At 41.6% G+C, this 15,421-nt stretch overlaps 1 protein-coding gene across 1 annotated transcript in view; it reads left to right on the top strand.

Annotated features, from left to right (window-relative positions):
- Window positions 1–4,364: 4,364 nt before the first annotated feature.
- Window positions 4,365–15,421, top strand: part of LAMC2 (laminin subunit gamma 2) — a 77,425-nt gene continuing 66,368 nt past the window's right edge. Inside the window, exons 1-2 of the mRNA XM_020898471.2 lie at window positions 4,365–4,554; window positions 12,338–12,556. Coding sequence (XP_020754130.2) covers window positions 12,478–12,556 — 79 coding nt within the window. The 5' untranslated portion in view covers window positions 4,365–4,554; window positions 12,338–12,477. The remainder of the gene's footprint in view (window positions 4,555–12,337; window positions 12,557–15,421) is intronic.

The raw sequence follows: 15,421 nt of genomic DNA, 5'->3' as shown, positions 1-15,421 counted from the left end.
TCTCTGCAGAAATTTCCATGTTTCTATCTCTGCAGAACAGCACTACCTTAGAAAGTGCAAAGAGAGGAGTCAGGCTGATGAAATCTTTAATAAAAGTAGGTGGACAACTCACTCTGGAAAAGGAAACATGGATTCTGGGGGAAAGTTATCTTATCACACTGGAGTGGCTCTTTGGGAACACAGACGAGTTTCAAGGCAAGATAGAAACAACAGTTATAGAAACAGCAGTTGTTTGTTTGGATGTTCAGAAATGTTACTAAAATTCCACACCAGAAATTATTTTAAAACTTTATACATTATACAGAGTGAAGTAAGCCAGAAAGATAAAGAACATTACAGCATACTAACACATATATATGGAATTTAGAAAGATGGTAATGATAACCCTATATGCAAAACAGAAAAAGAGACCCAGATGTACAGAATAGACTTTTGGACTCTGTGGGAGAAGGGGAGGGTGGGATGTTTCGAGAGAACAGCATGTATATTATCTATAGTGAAACAGGTCACCAGCCCAGGTGGGATGCATGAGACAAGTGCTCGGGCCTGGTGCACTGGGAAGACCCAGAGGAATCGGGTGGAGAGGGAGGTGGGAGAGGGGACCGGGATGGGGAATACATGTAAATCCATGGCTGATTCATGTCAATGTATGACAAAACCCACTGCAATGTTGTGAAGTAATTAGCATCCAACTAATAAAAATAAATGAAAAAAATAAAAAACAAAAAAAAAAAACATTCCTTACCCTGGAACCAGAGGCAATATTTTGTTATACATAAGGAACTTTCTTAGAGATAAAAATAGGCAGCTTTTCAGATGAAAGAAAATGTGCTAAGAGCAGTATCCTCCAAAGATTGGTGTGGTCAGCAATGTTTTCTAAAATGATTGTAAGTTACCTGGAAGACATAATACATGGTTTACTCTTCCAGGTGGTGTTTTGCTGAAGTTTGGTGCTAACTATCAAATCAATGGAGACAGAAGAAACTTTTTGGGGAAAGCTCACAGGAACTGGAGTGAGCAGAAAGGTGAAATGTGAAATTCACTGAAAACTGGTGTTGATTATTGTATTTAATGGAAAATAATGCACATCAGATGAACTAAATGATGGTCTCTGAATTCAGCCTCGTATCTAAGACAAAATCAAGAAATCATGTGGACTAATCCTTTGGTTCCCATTTTTTGCTTATGGCTAAAAGGAACCCCTCTGGGCAGACCGAGAAGAGAAAGTTCTCCTTCCTTTGGCTGGATGCAGGCCTGTGCCAGGGTATGTGGCTTGGCAAGAGAGGCTCTGTGCTGGATCTTAGTATTGTACTCCTTCGCAACCCCTGCACACTTCCTTTGCCAGATGCTGGGGTGTGAGCCATAACCATACAAGGTGACCCCCAAGGGGCTCTTCAGCCAAAACTGTTATGCTGCCAGTTTTGCAAGCTGTGATGCATCCAAATCTAAGATGCTTTTACAATCTGGTCTCTCTTTGTCAATACATCCATGGGAAAGCTTGAAAACATTTTAATAAAGCAACCAAAAGCATCACCAGGGAAGACTACTACATGAGCCTAAAAATGGGATTTTTCATCCAGAAAAGCAAAGAATGTGTAGATAAAGCTAATGAAGTCATAAGGGATTGAGAAATGACTCCTGTTTAGCAAATCCTAAAGCTAGGAATAGTTGAGAGATCCCTTTAATAAAATAAAAGAAGGTTGGTTTTATATGGCAGATCAGAAACTTCTAGAAAATACAGATATTTAAAAGAGAGAGTTGATTAAATTTACAGATGGTAATTCCATAGAATGCTAATAAATAAATTTTAGGAAATTTTGGACTGTTTTCCTAAATATTTAAGGTTAGTATTATGGAGGCAACCCATGCCCAAAACATCCACTGGTGCTCTGGTGAGGTCCAACCTAGCTCTGTGTGAGGGAATGGTGACCTGAATCAGCATGGCATTTTATGTGTTATCATTCTTGGCTCTGTCTGTGTTCCAGAAGGAAAGTCAACTTTGTGGTTGACTGGTTAGACAATCAGTTCTGATCTGATTCTAAAAGGAAGCTCTTTAAATTAATTTTTATTAATGTAATTTATTTATGAAGTTAGTAAAAATTTTTCAGAAAATTTTAGCAAGAAAGAGTAGAATGTAGATAATATTAGGACAGTTACCTCAAAGATGGGTTTTCTGTCAGGCCATGAGGGTAGAAGGTTTGGAATTGCCATTTTCTTAGAAATATTGAATGTAAGACTAAAACCTGAACACCAAACAAAAGCCCACACATTTTACTCCAAAGAAGATTTTTCTGGAGGAGGGCATGGCAACCCACTCTAATATTCTTGCCTGGAGAATCCCATGGACAGAGGAGCCTGGCAGGCTACAGTCCATGGGGTCACAAAGAGCCGGACACGCCTGAAGCAACTTAGCACAGCACAGAGCTCAAGTAATACCTATCTGTGTGTGTGTGTATAATTTTTAGCATAACTATAATCCATTTTAAATTTACTGAGACATGTAAAATATATTCAATTTCATATAAACAAGTCTGCTGCAAAACCAAGTAGCCATATGCTGTTTTTACCATGACTTTCTGACTTACTTTCTAGGGCTGTCTTGATAGAGGACCCTGAGATAAGAAACTGCACTCATCTCACACGCTAGTAAAGTAATGCTCAAAATTCTCCAAGACAGACTTCAGCAATACATGAACCATGAACTTCCAGATGCTCAAGCTGGCTTTAGAAAAGGCAGAGGAACCAGAGATCAAATTGCCAATATCTGCTGGATCATTGAAAAAGCAAGAGAGTTTCAGAAAAACATCTATTTCTGCTTTATTGACTACGCCAAAGCCTTTGACTGTGTGGATCACAATAAACTGTGGAAAACTCTGAAACAGATGGGCATACCAGACCACCTGACCTGCCTCTTGAGAAACCTGTATGCAGGTCAGGAAGCAACAGTTAGAACTGGACATGGAACAACAGACTGGTTCCAAATAGGAAAAGGAGTACGTCAAGGCTGTATATTGTCACCCTACTTATATGCAGAGTACATCACGAGAAATGCTGGGCTGGAAAAAGCACAAGCTGGAATTAAGATTGCTGGGAGAAATATCAATAATCTCAAATATGCAGATGACACCACCCTTATGGCACAGAGTGAAGAGGAACTAAAAAGCCTCTTGATGAAAGTGAAAGAGGAGAGTGAAAAAGGTGGCTTAAAGCTCAACATTTAGAAAACTAAGATCATGGCATCTGGTCCCATCACTTCATGGGAAATAGATGGGGAAACAGTGGAAACAGTATCAGACTTTAATTTTTTTGGGCTCCAAAATCACTGCAGATGGTAACTGCAGCCATGAAATTAAAAAAGGCTTACTCCTTGGAAGGAAAGTTATGACCAACCTAGACAGCATATTAAAAAGCAGAGACATTACTTTGCCAACAAAGGTCCATCTAGTCAAGGCTATGGTTTTTCCAGTGGTCATATATGGATGTGAGAGTTGGACTGTGAAGAAAGCTGAGCACTGAAGAATTGATGCCTTTGAATTATGGTGTTGGAGAAGACTCTTGAGAGTCCCTTGGACTGCAAGGAGATCCAACCAGTCCGTCCTAAAGGAGATGAGTCCTGGGTGTTCATTGGAAGGACTGATGCTGAAGCTGAAACTCCAATACTTTGGCCACCTCATGCGAAGAGTTGACTCATTGGAAAAGACCCTAATGCTGGGAGAGATTAGGGGCAGGAGGAGAAGGGGACGACAGAGGATGAGATGGCTGGATGGCATCACTGACTCAATGGACATGAGTTTGAGTAAACTCCAGGAGTTGGTGATGGACAGCGAGGCCTGGTGTGCTGTGATTCATGGGGTCGCAAATAGTCAGACATGACTGAGCAACTGAACTGAACTGAGATAAGAAAATAACAAAGACAGCTTTGATAAAGCAATTATATCTTGCTTTGTTGGGCCTTCCTGCAGTAAAAGGTAAGACATTGAAACAATTATTCAAATAATTCAGGCCTGAAATATATTCACCTAAAATAGCCAGATAGTTGGGATGTGTCATCTTGGTTTTTTGGTTTAAGTTGTCTGAATCACTGTGTTAATTCTTCCATTTAATCTAAGTAGACACACTGAGGCTGTGAGAAATTTTTAACTTAGTGAGGAATGTCTCTAGATTTTTCTGTGATTATTTGTAGCTCTTTCTATAATTGCAGTGATCTCACAGTTTTACCTTTTAACCAAAGTCTAATCCAATCTTCAAGCTTCCCGCTAAAGAACCACCCAGGAATGTTTGGGGATTTCTGTGTAACCAGACCCTAGGAAAGTTGAACCCAGGGAGACAGCTACTAAATTCTGGAACTCTTTCAGACTGTTCAGATTCACTACACCATGATGAAACTAATTTCCAATTATCCTAAGGAGTTCAAGAGTTGAGTTATTTAATAAAGAGCTCTTTTACCTGGATTAAGGTATTAGACCAAGAGAAGACCATCAAGACCCGACTGGAAGATACAAAAGGATTTTGCCTAAGAATTCGAAGTCTTTCCACACTGAAGAGTTACAAAAGGTAATGTGTAATGTGAGGGAACCTGGGTAACCTCAATGTGAAAAGGAAAATGTATCAGCAAACCTTTATTGTTGATCTACAGGAGGGGAATCTCTAGAATATAGTATAGTTTATAAAGACTAGGTATTTAGTAGGTCAATTATAGGGCTTTCATGGAGTCTCAGTGGTAAAGAATCTGCCGGCCAATGCAAGAGCTAAAGAGACTTGGGTTCAATTCCCGGGTCAGGAAGACCCCCTGGAGGAGGAAATGGCAACCCACTCCCATGTTCTAGCCAGGAAAATCCCATATTCTTGCTGGGAAAATCCCATGGACAGAAGAGGCTGGGAGGGTGCAGTCCATGGGGTCCCAAAGAGTTGGACACAACTGAGTGACTGCGTACGCATTCACAAATAAACAAACTCACAGAAAAAAAGATCAGATTTGTGGTTACCAGAGGCAGAGGTTGAGGGGAGGATGAATTGGATGAAGGCAGTGAAGACGCACAAACTCCCAGTAGTAAGATAGATAGGTACTAGGGATATAGTGTACAACATAATAAATATGATTAACTCTGCTGTGTGTTATGTATGAAAGTTGTTAAGAGAATAAATCCTAAGAGTTCTCACCACAAAGAAGAAAGAAAATTTGTTCTATTTCTTTAATTTTGCATCTGTACATGATGATGGATGTTCACTAAACTTATTGTGGTCGTCATTTCAATGGTGTATGTAAGTTAAAACATTATGCTGTACCCCTCAAACTTATACAGTGCTGTCAATTCTATCTCAGTAAAACTGGGAAAACATTCCCTCAGCAAAAGTGAAAATAAATAAAAAGATTAGACATTTCATTTTTTATTTGAAGCTCTAACTCAGCATTTTTTTTTTTTAAACTGGAGAAGGATGTGTTTATCCAAGTGAGAGACTTAATTTGTTTTTACACTGTTGTTGAATAATAACTCCAGAGTGAGGCCTTGGCATGGATTTGTAAGGGAGCCTGGGTAACCTCAAATTGAGGATAATAATAGCACCTGCTTCAGAGGGCAGTGGTGAGGAAAGAATTCCAAAACCCCTGCAATGCTCCCAGCACCGAGCTGGGCGCATGCAGAATATTCAGTACAGCTTTGCCGTCAGTATTGAGTGGTCAAAGCTCTTATTAAATGTTTAAAATGCATCCAAAATGTCCTAACTAAAGGTGGAGGATTAGATTCTAAACGCTATTGGATTTTTCGGGCTTCACAATTTAAATTATTAAAGGTGGGGCATTCTAGATTGACATTAAGAGGCACATTTAGAAACATTGTTTCTTGAACTGGCTTTTTGCTTCCACAAGGCAAGAGTGAGGACCTCTGATCCAATGTGGCCACCCACCTCTTTGGACTTCTCTTGTCGTGCCTGCAGCCCTAACCCCGACCAAGGTGTTCCAGGGGAGAACGTCAGTGCAGGGTGCTCCTTCTCTCTCACTCACTCCACATACAAGCATGAGTGAGGAATCGAGGGTGGCATTTAATATGTTAATACTAATGGATACTTCACGCCTGAGTAGATGACCAAATTTCATCCACAACACAAGAGCTGTCACCACCCTCTGAATCTACTAGAGTTCCCTCACAGAATCTTTCACCCTTGCTTTTATTTTTTCTTTCTTTTTTGTCTTTTTTTTTTTTTTTTTTTTTTTTAGCATGTGTCCTTCTCCTCAGTCCTCTCCACTTTTTGTATTGGTTAAACAGATGATTGATGTGAATATTTCTGCCTGTGATAACTACATCAAAAAAGATGCAAGTGAAGTTGCTCTTGGGATCAGCTCTTGATTTCCTATCACTTCCCTGGCCCCAGGTGTATCACCAGCCAGCCACAGAAAAAAGGATCATCTCTCCTTAAAGGGTTCCCTAGTAGCTCAGTCGGTAAATAATCTGACTGCAATGCAGGAGACCTGAGTTCAATCCCTGGGTCGGGAAGATCCCCTGGAGAAGGAAATAGCAACCCACTCCAGTATTCTTGCCTGGTAAGTCTCATGGATAGAGGAGCCTGGCAGGAGCTACAGTCCATGGGGTTGCAAGAGCCAGACACAACTTAGTGACTAAACCATCACCAGCTTCTCTTTAAACAGCTAAAGGTGGGGAAGGGAGAGATAAATTAGGAGTTTGGGATTAACAGACACACACTACTACACAAAACAGATAAACAACAAGGACCTCCTGTATAGCACAGAGTACTGTATTCAATATTAAGTAATAACATACAATGAAAAAGAATCTAAAAGAGAATATATATGTTTGTATAATTGAATCACTTTGCTATATACCCAAAGATAACACAACATTGTAAATCAACTATACTTCAATGTAAAAAAGGTAAAAGGTATTACTTGAACCCTGGTTTGGCTTCTACTGCTTCCTAAAACCTAGCTGTGGGAACACCATATAGATTTCTGCGTAAGAAGCAGCTTGCCACTTCAGCCTGGGTGCTTGCTTCAGAGAACATTGTTCTCCTGGAGTCAGGCCAGCCTCAGAGAATCTACCCAGCTGATCCAGGAAACACCGAACCATTTCCATTTATGGACATTTTCCTTTACCAATTAAGAACAAAGGGGAGTTGTTGGGATTTTTTCCACCTGATTTCAATATTTTGTCTTTAAAATTTTTATGCAAATGATGACGTAACTAGAACTATCTGCGGCAGATTATAGGCTTAGAATTGAGCCCAGCAGCCCTGTCTGTAGCTGGCATGTTAACAGCCAGTGCTTCAGTTTTTATCATAAGTGAGTTTGAAATCGGGTGACATGCCAGACATTCCTTCTGAAAGTTAACTAAGGTAATGGTGGAACTCATGGCAGAAAATCAACATGTCATTTGCAGTTCTATTTGGGAGGTTGGGGTGGAGAGACGACAGTTTTGTAAAGTGATTTACACAGCATTGTAACTAACAAACAAAAAAAAATAAGTCCCCAGGCCTATGACAGAGTTGCAAAAGAAACAATGGACAAAGGGGACTTCCAAGGCTTCAGCCTTGCTGGCCACGCCCTGTGGGAATGCGCCAGTACCTTTCCATCTCTGATCAGAGAACTTCTGCACAAAACTTTATCCCCACTGATACAGGGGTTCCACTCTAGATGAATGCGACAACTTTAGAAATGAAAAGAGGAAAATTCGAGGGCTGATTTCCTAGGACAAAAGTCCAAGACAGGTTTGACATTCATGGTCCTAAGCAAACATTTCAGAAAGGCATCTCTTAAGCTTTTGTAAACTGCTGAAACAGATCTCCAGAAAAGAAACCCCTAAATCAACTACACTTTAGTAAATTAATAACAACAACAACAACAACCAGAAGAGGGATATCCCTGCAATTCTTGGGTGGTATATGGGCCTGAAGGCCTGAGATGCCTTCCACTTGAAGCTCCTTGGAGACTAACAGAAACAGCAGAATGTCAGGGCTGAACTCTGTGCTCTGGCTTTGTCACTATTATGCAGATACTGGTATGTTTCTAGTTCTGGTTTTAAGTTTGCATATTTTAATTAAAGTATCATTTTAATTGGGCTTCCCAGGTGGTGCTAGTGGTAAAGAACCCACCTGCCAGTGCAGAGACAGGGGTTCAGTCCCTGGGTCAGGAAGATCCCCTGGAGGAGGGCATGGCAACCCATTGCAGTATTCTTGCCTGGAGAATCCCATGGACAGAGGAGCCTGGCAGTCCACACGGTCGCAATGAATCAGATATGAATGAAGTGATTTAGCATGCACTCACTCATTTTAATTATCAAATAGCTTTTTTTTTGAGATTTTTCTCTTATTTTTTAGTACTAGTTTTATTGAGGAATAATTTGCATATGATCAAATTTACCTTTTTTAAGTGTTTGATTACTTTTGATGACTCTCATATTTCTGAGTATGTCTTACATCCTCCCAAATTATCCTTACACACCATTACAGTCAATTCCCTATCCCTACTGGTAACTACTGATCTGTTTTCTTTTATTGTAGTTTTACTTTTTCTAGAATTCCATATAGATGGAATCATATAGAACCTGGTCTTTTGTGCCTGGCTTCTTTCACTTAGAACAATGCTTTGAAATTTATTCATGTTCCTAAGTATCAGTAGATCATCCCGTTTTATTGCTGAGTAGCATCAAGATTATTTTTTTACATTTTTGTGTAAAAATATACACAACATAAAATTTCCTTTCTGTTTATTGTCTGAAGTTGAGAAAATATTCATTTGGGTCACATGGAAAAGCAAATAGATTTTTGTTACTTTTTTGAAAAACACATGCTAATTGAAGTTAATCATAAGGATATATATTCAAATGCAAAATTTTTGAAACATTAGCCAGGTGAATCTGAATGTGAAGGAGATTTCCAGATAATGCAGCAAAAATACAAATTAATTAACAACTTCCAAGTAAGTGTAATCAGAACATGAACCTGGATTACACCAAGCATTTCACAGAAGTTTAAAATTATGATGGAAGAATCAATGAGTAGAAGGATTAAAGCAAAAAACAAACAAAAGAAACCCTCCTACCTTTCTCATATATTTTTTAAGATTTTTTTTTTTTATGTGGACCATTTTTAAAGTCTTTATTGAATTTGTTACAACACTGCTTTTGTTTTATGTTTTGTTGGCCTCAAGTCATGTGGGATTTTAGCTGCCTAAGCCAGGATCCAACCCACACCCCCTGCACTGGAAGAAGAATTCAACCACTGGACCGCCATGGTGTGTGTGCTTAGTCGCTCAGTCGTGTCTGACTTTGTGCGACCTCCTGGACTGTAGACTGTAGGCAAGAATCTGGAGTGGGTTGACATGCCCTTCACCAGGGGATCTTCCCGACCCAGGGACTGAACCCAGGTCTCCCACATTGCAGGCAGATTCTTTACTGTCTGAACCAGCAGGGGAGCCCAGAATACCAGGGACGTATCCTCATGTGTTATTTGTGACTAATTGTAACAAGGAAAATCTGATAGTGCCTAGTGACAATAATAGCAACAATAATTATTATTATTATCATGGCTTACTTGTGTAGTGCATATTATGTGCCTGGTACTGCACTAAGCACTATATAGATGATTGTGATCCCTCACTCCAGTCTTGTCCGACTCTTTGAGACCCTATGGACTGTAGCCCACCAGGCTCCTCTGTCCATGGGATTCTCCAGGCAAGAATATTGGAGTGGGTTGCCATTTCCTTCTCCAGGGGATCTTCCCCAACCAGAGATCAAAACTACCCACACTTCTACTATATCTCCTGCATTGGCAGGTGGATTGTTTACCACTAGAGTCACCTGGAAAGCCCATATCTGTGATTAACTCAATTTTCCCAACAAACTTACTAGGTAAGTATTCTATTATTATTGCATTTTACAAAAGTGAAAAAATGGAGACTTAGAGAAAACTAAGTAACCTGCCTAGATGAAGCAGCCAAGATTTGGCCCTGGGAATCTACTGGCTCCAGAGCCTTGACATTTGACCTCTAGCACACTCTGAACTGCAACAATGTATTACAGAAATATTCAAATTGGCAAAGGGAGTTGGTATGGTCCCTGAGCAAGATATGAATGAAATAAAGCCAGAGCAGACTGATGTTTAGATGTATGAGGAGACCCAGAATAAGGCAAAGAGAAGAGGGAGGAACTGAGAAACAGTGCAGTATTCTGTTCACATCCAAGAGGCTACTATTGGCCTGGTACCCAGGAGCCTGCTGCCCATTTTCTACCCCAGGTCCAGGTGACCCCTGGGGTCCTTTCAGAGCTAACATGTTAGGAAAATCAGAAGTATTTGTTCAGAGTTCATTGTGACTTGGCTTTATTGATGTGGGCCAAGAGTCCACAGTCTGGTTGGCTTATAATGGAGACGTTGATAAATCACCATGGCCTGCACATTGAATTCATTCAATATTGTGAACTTGTCTTTTTTTATGATGCTTTTTAATCTGGTCTAACAAAGGATTGTGGACTTGGAACTAGATTGCCTGACTTCGAATCTTGGTTTTGCCATTTATAAGCAATGGGACTTTGGGCATGTTACTTGATCTTTCCATGCCTCTGTTTTCTCATCTGTGAAAGGGGAAATTAGTAATCCATCTGTTTTGTAGCATTGTTTTGAAGACTGAAGGGTTATGTATAAAGCATTTACATCAGTGATGACACACAGGTACTGTATTTTTGTTAGCTATTATTATTACTATCTAAAAATTATGGTAGGTGGAAATATCTTCTCCTGAGATATTATGAACTTCTGAGATATAATAAACTATAGTAATCTGTACTAAAATGAAATTACCTTCAGGAGTTTATTTTGCAGGGCTCTGCTCCTTGTTCTTGCAGAGCATTACCTATCACTGATGAATAGATGCACAGGGAATAGACAACTCAGGGACATGATTTCAGCTGCTACAATGTACCAAAAACTAGAAGGCAAAATTCTAGATACCTGATCTCTGTGACCTGACACTTTAACAGTGATCAGATACAATGAGTTTGGCGAGAGAAGAATCTTTACATTATTTCTTTGAATCCTGGACAGAGTAAAAGAAAATCAAGCTTGGGATAAGAAAATTGGAGCTTCATTTCTAGTCCTCATTTTTTGTTGCTAGAGATTATAGAGCAGGTGCAGTAATCTACCTCGCTCCTATGGTTCCTTGGTGCTGTATTCAGAACCCAGGTATCCATGAACACCTGGTTCATACTCCATGGTCTGTACAAAGTCATCCCTAGCTGTCCAGGCAGCCCACTCTGGTCTTGATTACCATAAACTGAAAATCCTCACACCCTTTGATACACTCTTGCATTATTAGTTGCCTTAAGTTGTTAATCATTTATCGAACTATCTATGTTGTTAATCATCTATGGCACTATCTATCTACCTCTGACAATTTAAAAATCTCTAGTAGGAACCAACGCCTTCTCCTTGACAGCCAACTCCTTGATTATGGACCTCAGCCTCCCTGGGGAAAGTGACAATGTAAGCTATACCACTTGCTGTTTCTAGACACCACTCACTCACCTAGGACATTGAACTTGGGTGATACTCAAAGTTGGACTCAACAAACATTTTCTAAAGGGCTTATTGAGAGTGGCACAAGAAATATGTTATATGACGTAAAAGGCATATGAAATCTGGATCCTCTTATTCAATCCAACAGAACATCTACTGAGTACCAACTATGTGCTAGATACTATACCAGTTGTTATGGATACAAAGCGGTACTTAGCCTTCATAAGGGAGGCCCACCAGTCAACAGATGACTTAAGAGATCAGGATATTCTGGGGACCCAGGAGAGGAACCCTGGTCCAGCCAGGTGATGGTGAGGGAAGGAATGAGGTGTCAGCAGAGTGGGTAGGCTGGGGTGGGGTTACTGTATTTCAGAGAGAGATTGAGCCTAGGCCAGAGGGTGAGGGGACCGTGTTGTGACTGTTGGACTGGCCTGTTTTCCTTGTTGACTTTTAGGCCAGAGCTGATCAGAGCTGCTGACTTATTTGAGTTTGCAGCACAGAAGACTGGGCCTCCCAGTTGGAGGAGGGGGCGGGCTGCTAGCTACCTGCCCGCGCTGCTCTGGACCACCCTGGGAGAGAAGGAGGGCTCTGGGGGACCCGGCACATTCCTCCCGCGAGAGCCCTGGCCGCAGCCTCTGTACCACGCCCTCGGCCTAGGCCAGGTGTGCGCCCTCCTTGCGGCGAGGGGGGGCCCGGCAGCCGGGGTGAGCGCTTTTACAGCTCCGAGTGTGCCGTGTGTTTGTCTGCCTCCCGAGGGCTGGGTCCTCCTTATTCACAGGTGAGTCACACCCTGAAACACAGGCTCTCTTCCTGTCAGGACTGAGTCAGGTAGAAGAGTCGATAAAACCACCTGATCGAGGAAAAGGAAGGCACAGCGGAGCGCAGAGTGAAAAGCTCCCAGCGGCGAGGCGCCGGGCAGCTCCCCTGCAGCGGCGGACTGCGCGGCCCGGCCTGGCCATGCCTGCGCTCTGGCTCAGCGGCTGCCTCTGCCTCTTGCTCCTCCTGCCTGCAGCCCGGGCCAACTCCAGGACGCCAGGTGAGTCCCTTCCCGGAAAAAAACAGCGCAGCCCGGGGCCGGGAACTGGCCTTGCCCTGCAGACCGTGATGGCTGCGCGCACCTCCGAGGCGCCCCGCTTTGCAAGAACCTTCTCAGAGCGTCCTCCTCCTCCGCCCTGTGGGGCTCCTCCAGAGGATGGTTCACAATAGTATTATATGTAACGCTGTCTGATTTTAAAATGTGAAGCCAATGGATTGTGCCAAACCAGGGTTTTCTTCCCTTCAAAAACGTGCCTTCTTGAGTGTTTATATATTTATTTATTTTGATCAAGGGGCTCTGGTTTAATCAGTAACACGTGGGTATATAAAGTCTTTTCCCACAGTGTGTTTTTTTTTCCCCATAGTGTGTTTTTATTGATGGAATTTTGGTGGGAATATTTTCTGTGACCTTGAACCCCATGAAGGTTGAAAAGGCACCTCATCCCTCTGGAATTCCCGTTTCTTTGGGATGGAAAATGAGCCTTAAGAGTCTAACAATGCTTTTCCTTTTGCATAGTGTTACTTTTTATAGTATTTTCACATAATATTTATTCAACAGGCATTTATCGGGCACCTATGTCATAGACCATTTGATCTTATCTAGGGCACCCAGTGGCTGTCACGTCGTGAGTTCAACTCCTATAAACAAAACTTCCTGGGCACCTAGCAACGGTATACTGTATGCATGCATCAGCCATGACAACACATAACGGGTGTTTTTTTTAAGTTTTAGTTAGTAGTCACTGAATTTTACCAATGATACTTGCCTAATTACCTCAAATTTTGGGGTTTATTTTTGCTTCTTGTATCTGATGGCACTTTGAGAATTATCTCAATACATCCAATATCCATTTTCACACGTGTGAACATGTGTGAACATGAGATCAAGTTCATGGGTACATGGAAGTATCTTAGATACTCCATGTATTACTTCACAGTCTGGGTGATGCTAACCTGAATTGTACTTGAACGGCACAAATGTTTTAGCATGTATTTGAATGCATTTGATTCAGTCTTTTTTGTCTAAGATAATCTTGAAATTAACTTCCAGGTCATCATCTGTGATTACCATTTAAAAATCGCTTATGAAAATGACCATGTAGGCTAGATTCCCTTAGAATAAATAGCTTTCACCTAATGAGAAATATCCTAAAAGTAAGAATAGTCTTTGAGTATCAGGATTCAGAGAGACTGCTTATGGATCAACTCTTAGAATCCCCTGACTTAATAAATGAAAATATGGAAATGGATTTGTGCAATGCTACAGAAGCAGCTACTGGCAGAGACACATCTGAAATTTGATCTGGAGGTTCTTAGACTGGAGCTTCAGGGACCATTATAAAAGTAATAAGGGAACAGGTACATATGTTTTACATAGTTAGTAATTGTTGATGCAGTTTCCCTTTTGGCTATAGTTGAGTGTATGTGTGTGTGTGTTAGCATTAGATAAAAGGAACAAATATGTAGGGAGATATCAGTTGTTATGTGCTCCTCCTGTAGCTCAGAGGTAAAGAATCCGCCTGCAATTCAGGAGCCATAAGTTCTATCCCTGGTCTGGGAAGATCGCCTGGAGAAGGAAATGGTAACCCATTCCAGTATTCTTTCCTGGGACATCCCATAGACAGAGGAGCCTGCCCGGTTAGGGGTCTGAAAAGAGTTGGACACGACTTAGTGACTGACCAACAACAACATCAATTGTTTAATGAAATTAGAGTCAGGAGGACAGAGTTTAGACTCTAACTCCTCAAGGATGGAGAAGCTCAGAGCGTCCAGTAGGTCAGAAAGACTTAATGAATTGTTAAGTCAGAAGCAGTGTTTAGGCTTATTTCCAGACTTTCCCCTTTTTAAAAGATAGGCCAAATAAAAATGTTAGGCTGCCTCCTGAAAGGGCTTCATTTGGGGTTCAATGAGAGTGTGAAAAGTTTGCGTTAGGCTAGAGCACGCGGTGGTTCAGATGGTAAAGCGTCTGCCTACAATGTGGGAGACCCGGGTTCAATCCCTGGGTTGGGAAGATCTCCTGGAGAAGGAAATGGCAACCCACTCCAGTATTCTTGCCTGGAAAATCCTATGGATAGAGGAACCTGGTAGACTACAGACCATGGGGTCACAAAGAGTCAGACACGACTGAGCGATTTCACTTTCACTTTCAGAGCACGCATGCTTTTCCATTTATGGGATGCTGGGATCTTGTGGGAGTTGGACTGAAAGTATGGTGCTTGCCATCTCCCAAAGTGACCTGCCTCTGTGCACCTCTGAGAGCCTAAAGCAAGAACATTGCTTCCTGGGTGCTGCCTTGCAGGTGAAATGATAGTGTTAGATATAATCAGAGTTGGTTTCAGTTAAAGCACATGTTTTAGAGTCCGGCTGACCTGACTTCAAATTTTCGACTGCTTTGTTTACTAGTTCCTTATCAGTAACCATTCAGACACCTCAGCCTCCTGGGTCGGTTCTTTGCCTGTTAACTGGAGGCAACAGTGCTGTGTAACCTTGCAGGGCTGTTGAAAGGAAGAGATGTTATTGTGAAGAACCTCAAAATGCCTAGAACTACATTTTTAAAAGATGTCTGATGCCAACAGTGCAAGTGTAGTGAACTTGGATGCTTACAGATCATTAAGAAAGATAAAGATTCCCCCCAGGAGCTCACAGTTGGTGTGAATGTGGCTGTAGCTCCAGTGGTCTGCATCATAGTTCCCTTGAGGAGGTGTGCCTGGAGAAGGGAGGCAGGAATGCCACTAGAAATGTAGCCAAGAATCTGGTGGTGAAGAGCCTCACGTGCCAGGATCAGGATATGCAGTTAGGTTAGTGCCCTGTGGCAAAGAAGGGTTGCAGAAGGTGTTTTTTTTTTCCCAGAGAAGGAAGGATTTAT

The sequence above is a fragment of the Odocoileus virginianus genome, chromosome 11 (genome assembly GCF_023699985.2).
Source record: "Odocoileus virginianus isolate 20LAN1187 ecotype Illinois chromosome 11, Ovbor_1.2, whole genome shotgun sequence".
NCBI lineage: Eukaryota > Metazoa > Chordata > Mammalia > Artiodactyla > Cervidae > Odocoileus > Odocoileus virginianus.
The sequence above is the reverse complement of the archived record's forward strand: the minus strand, read 5'-3'. Positions and strand labels throughout refer to the sequence as shown.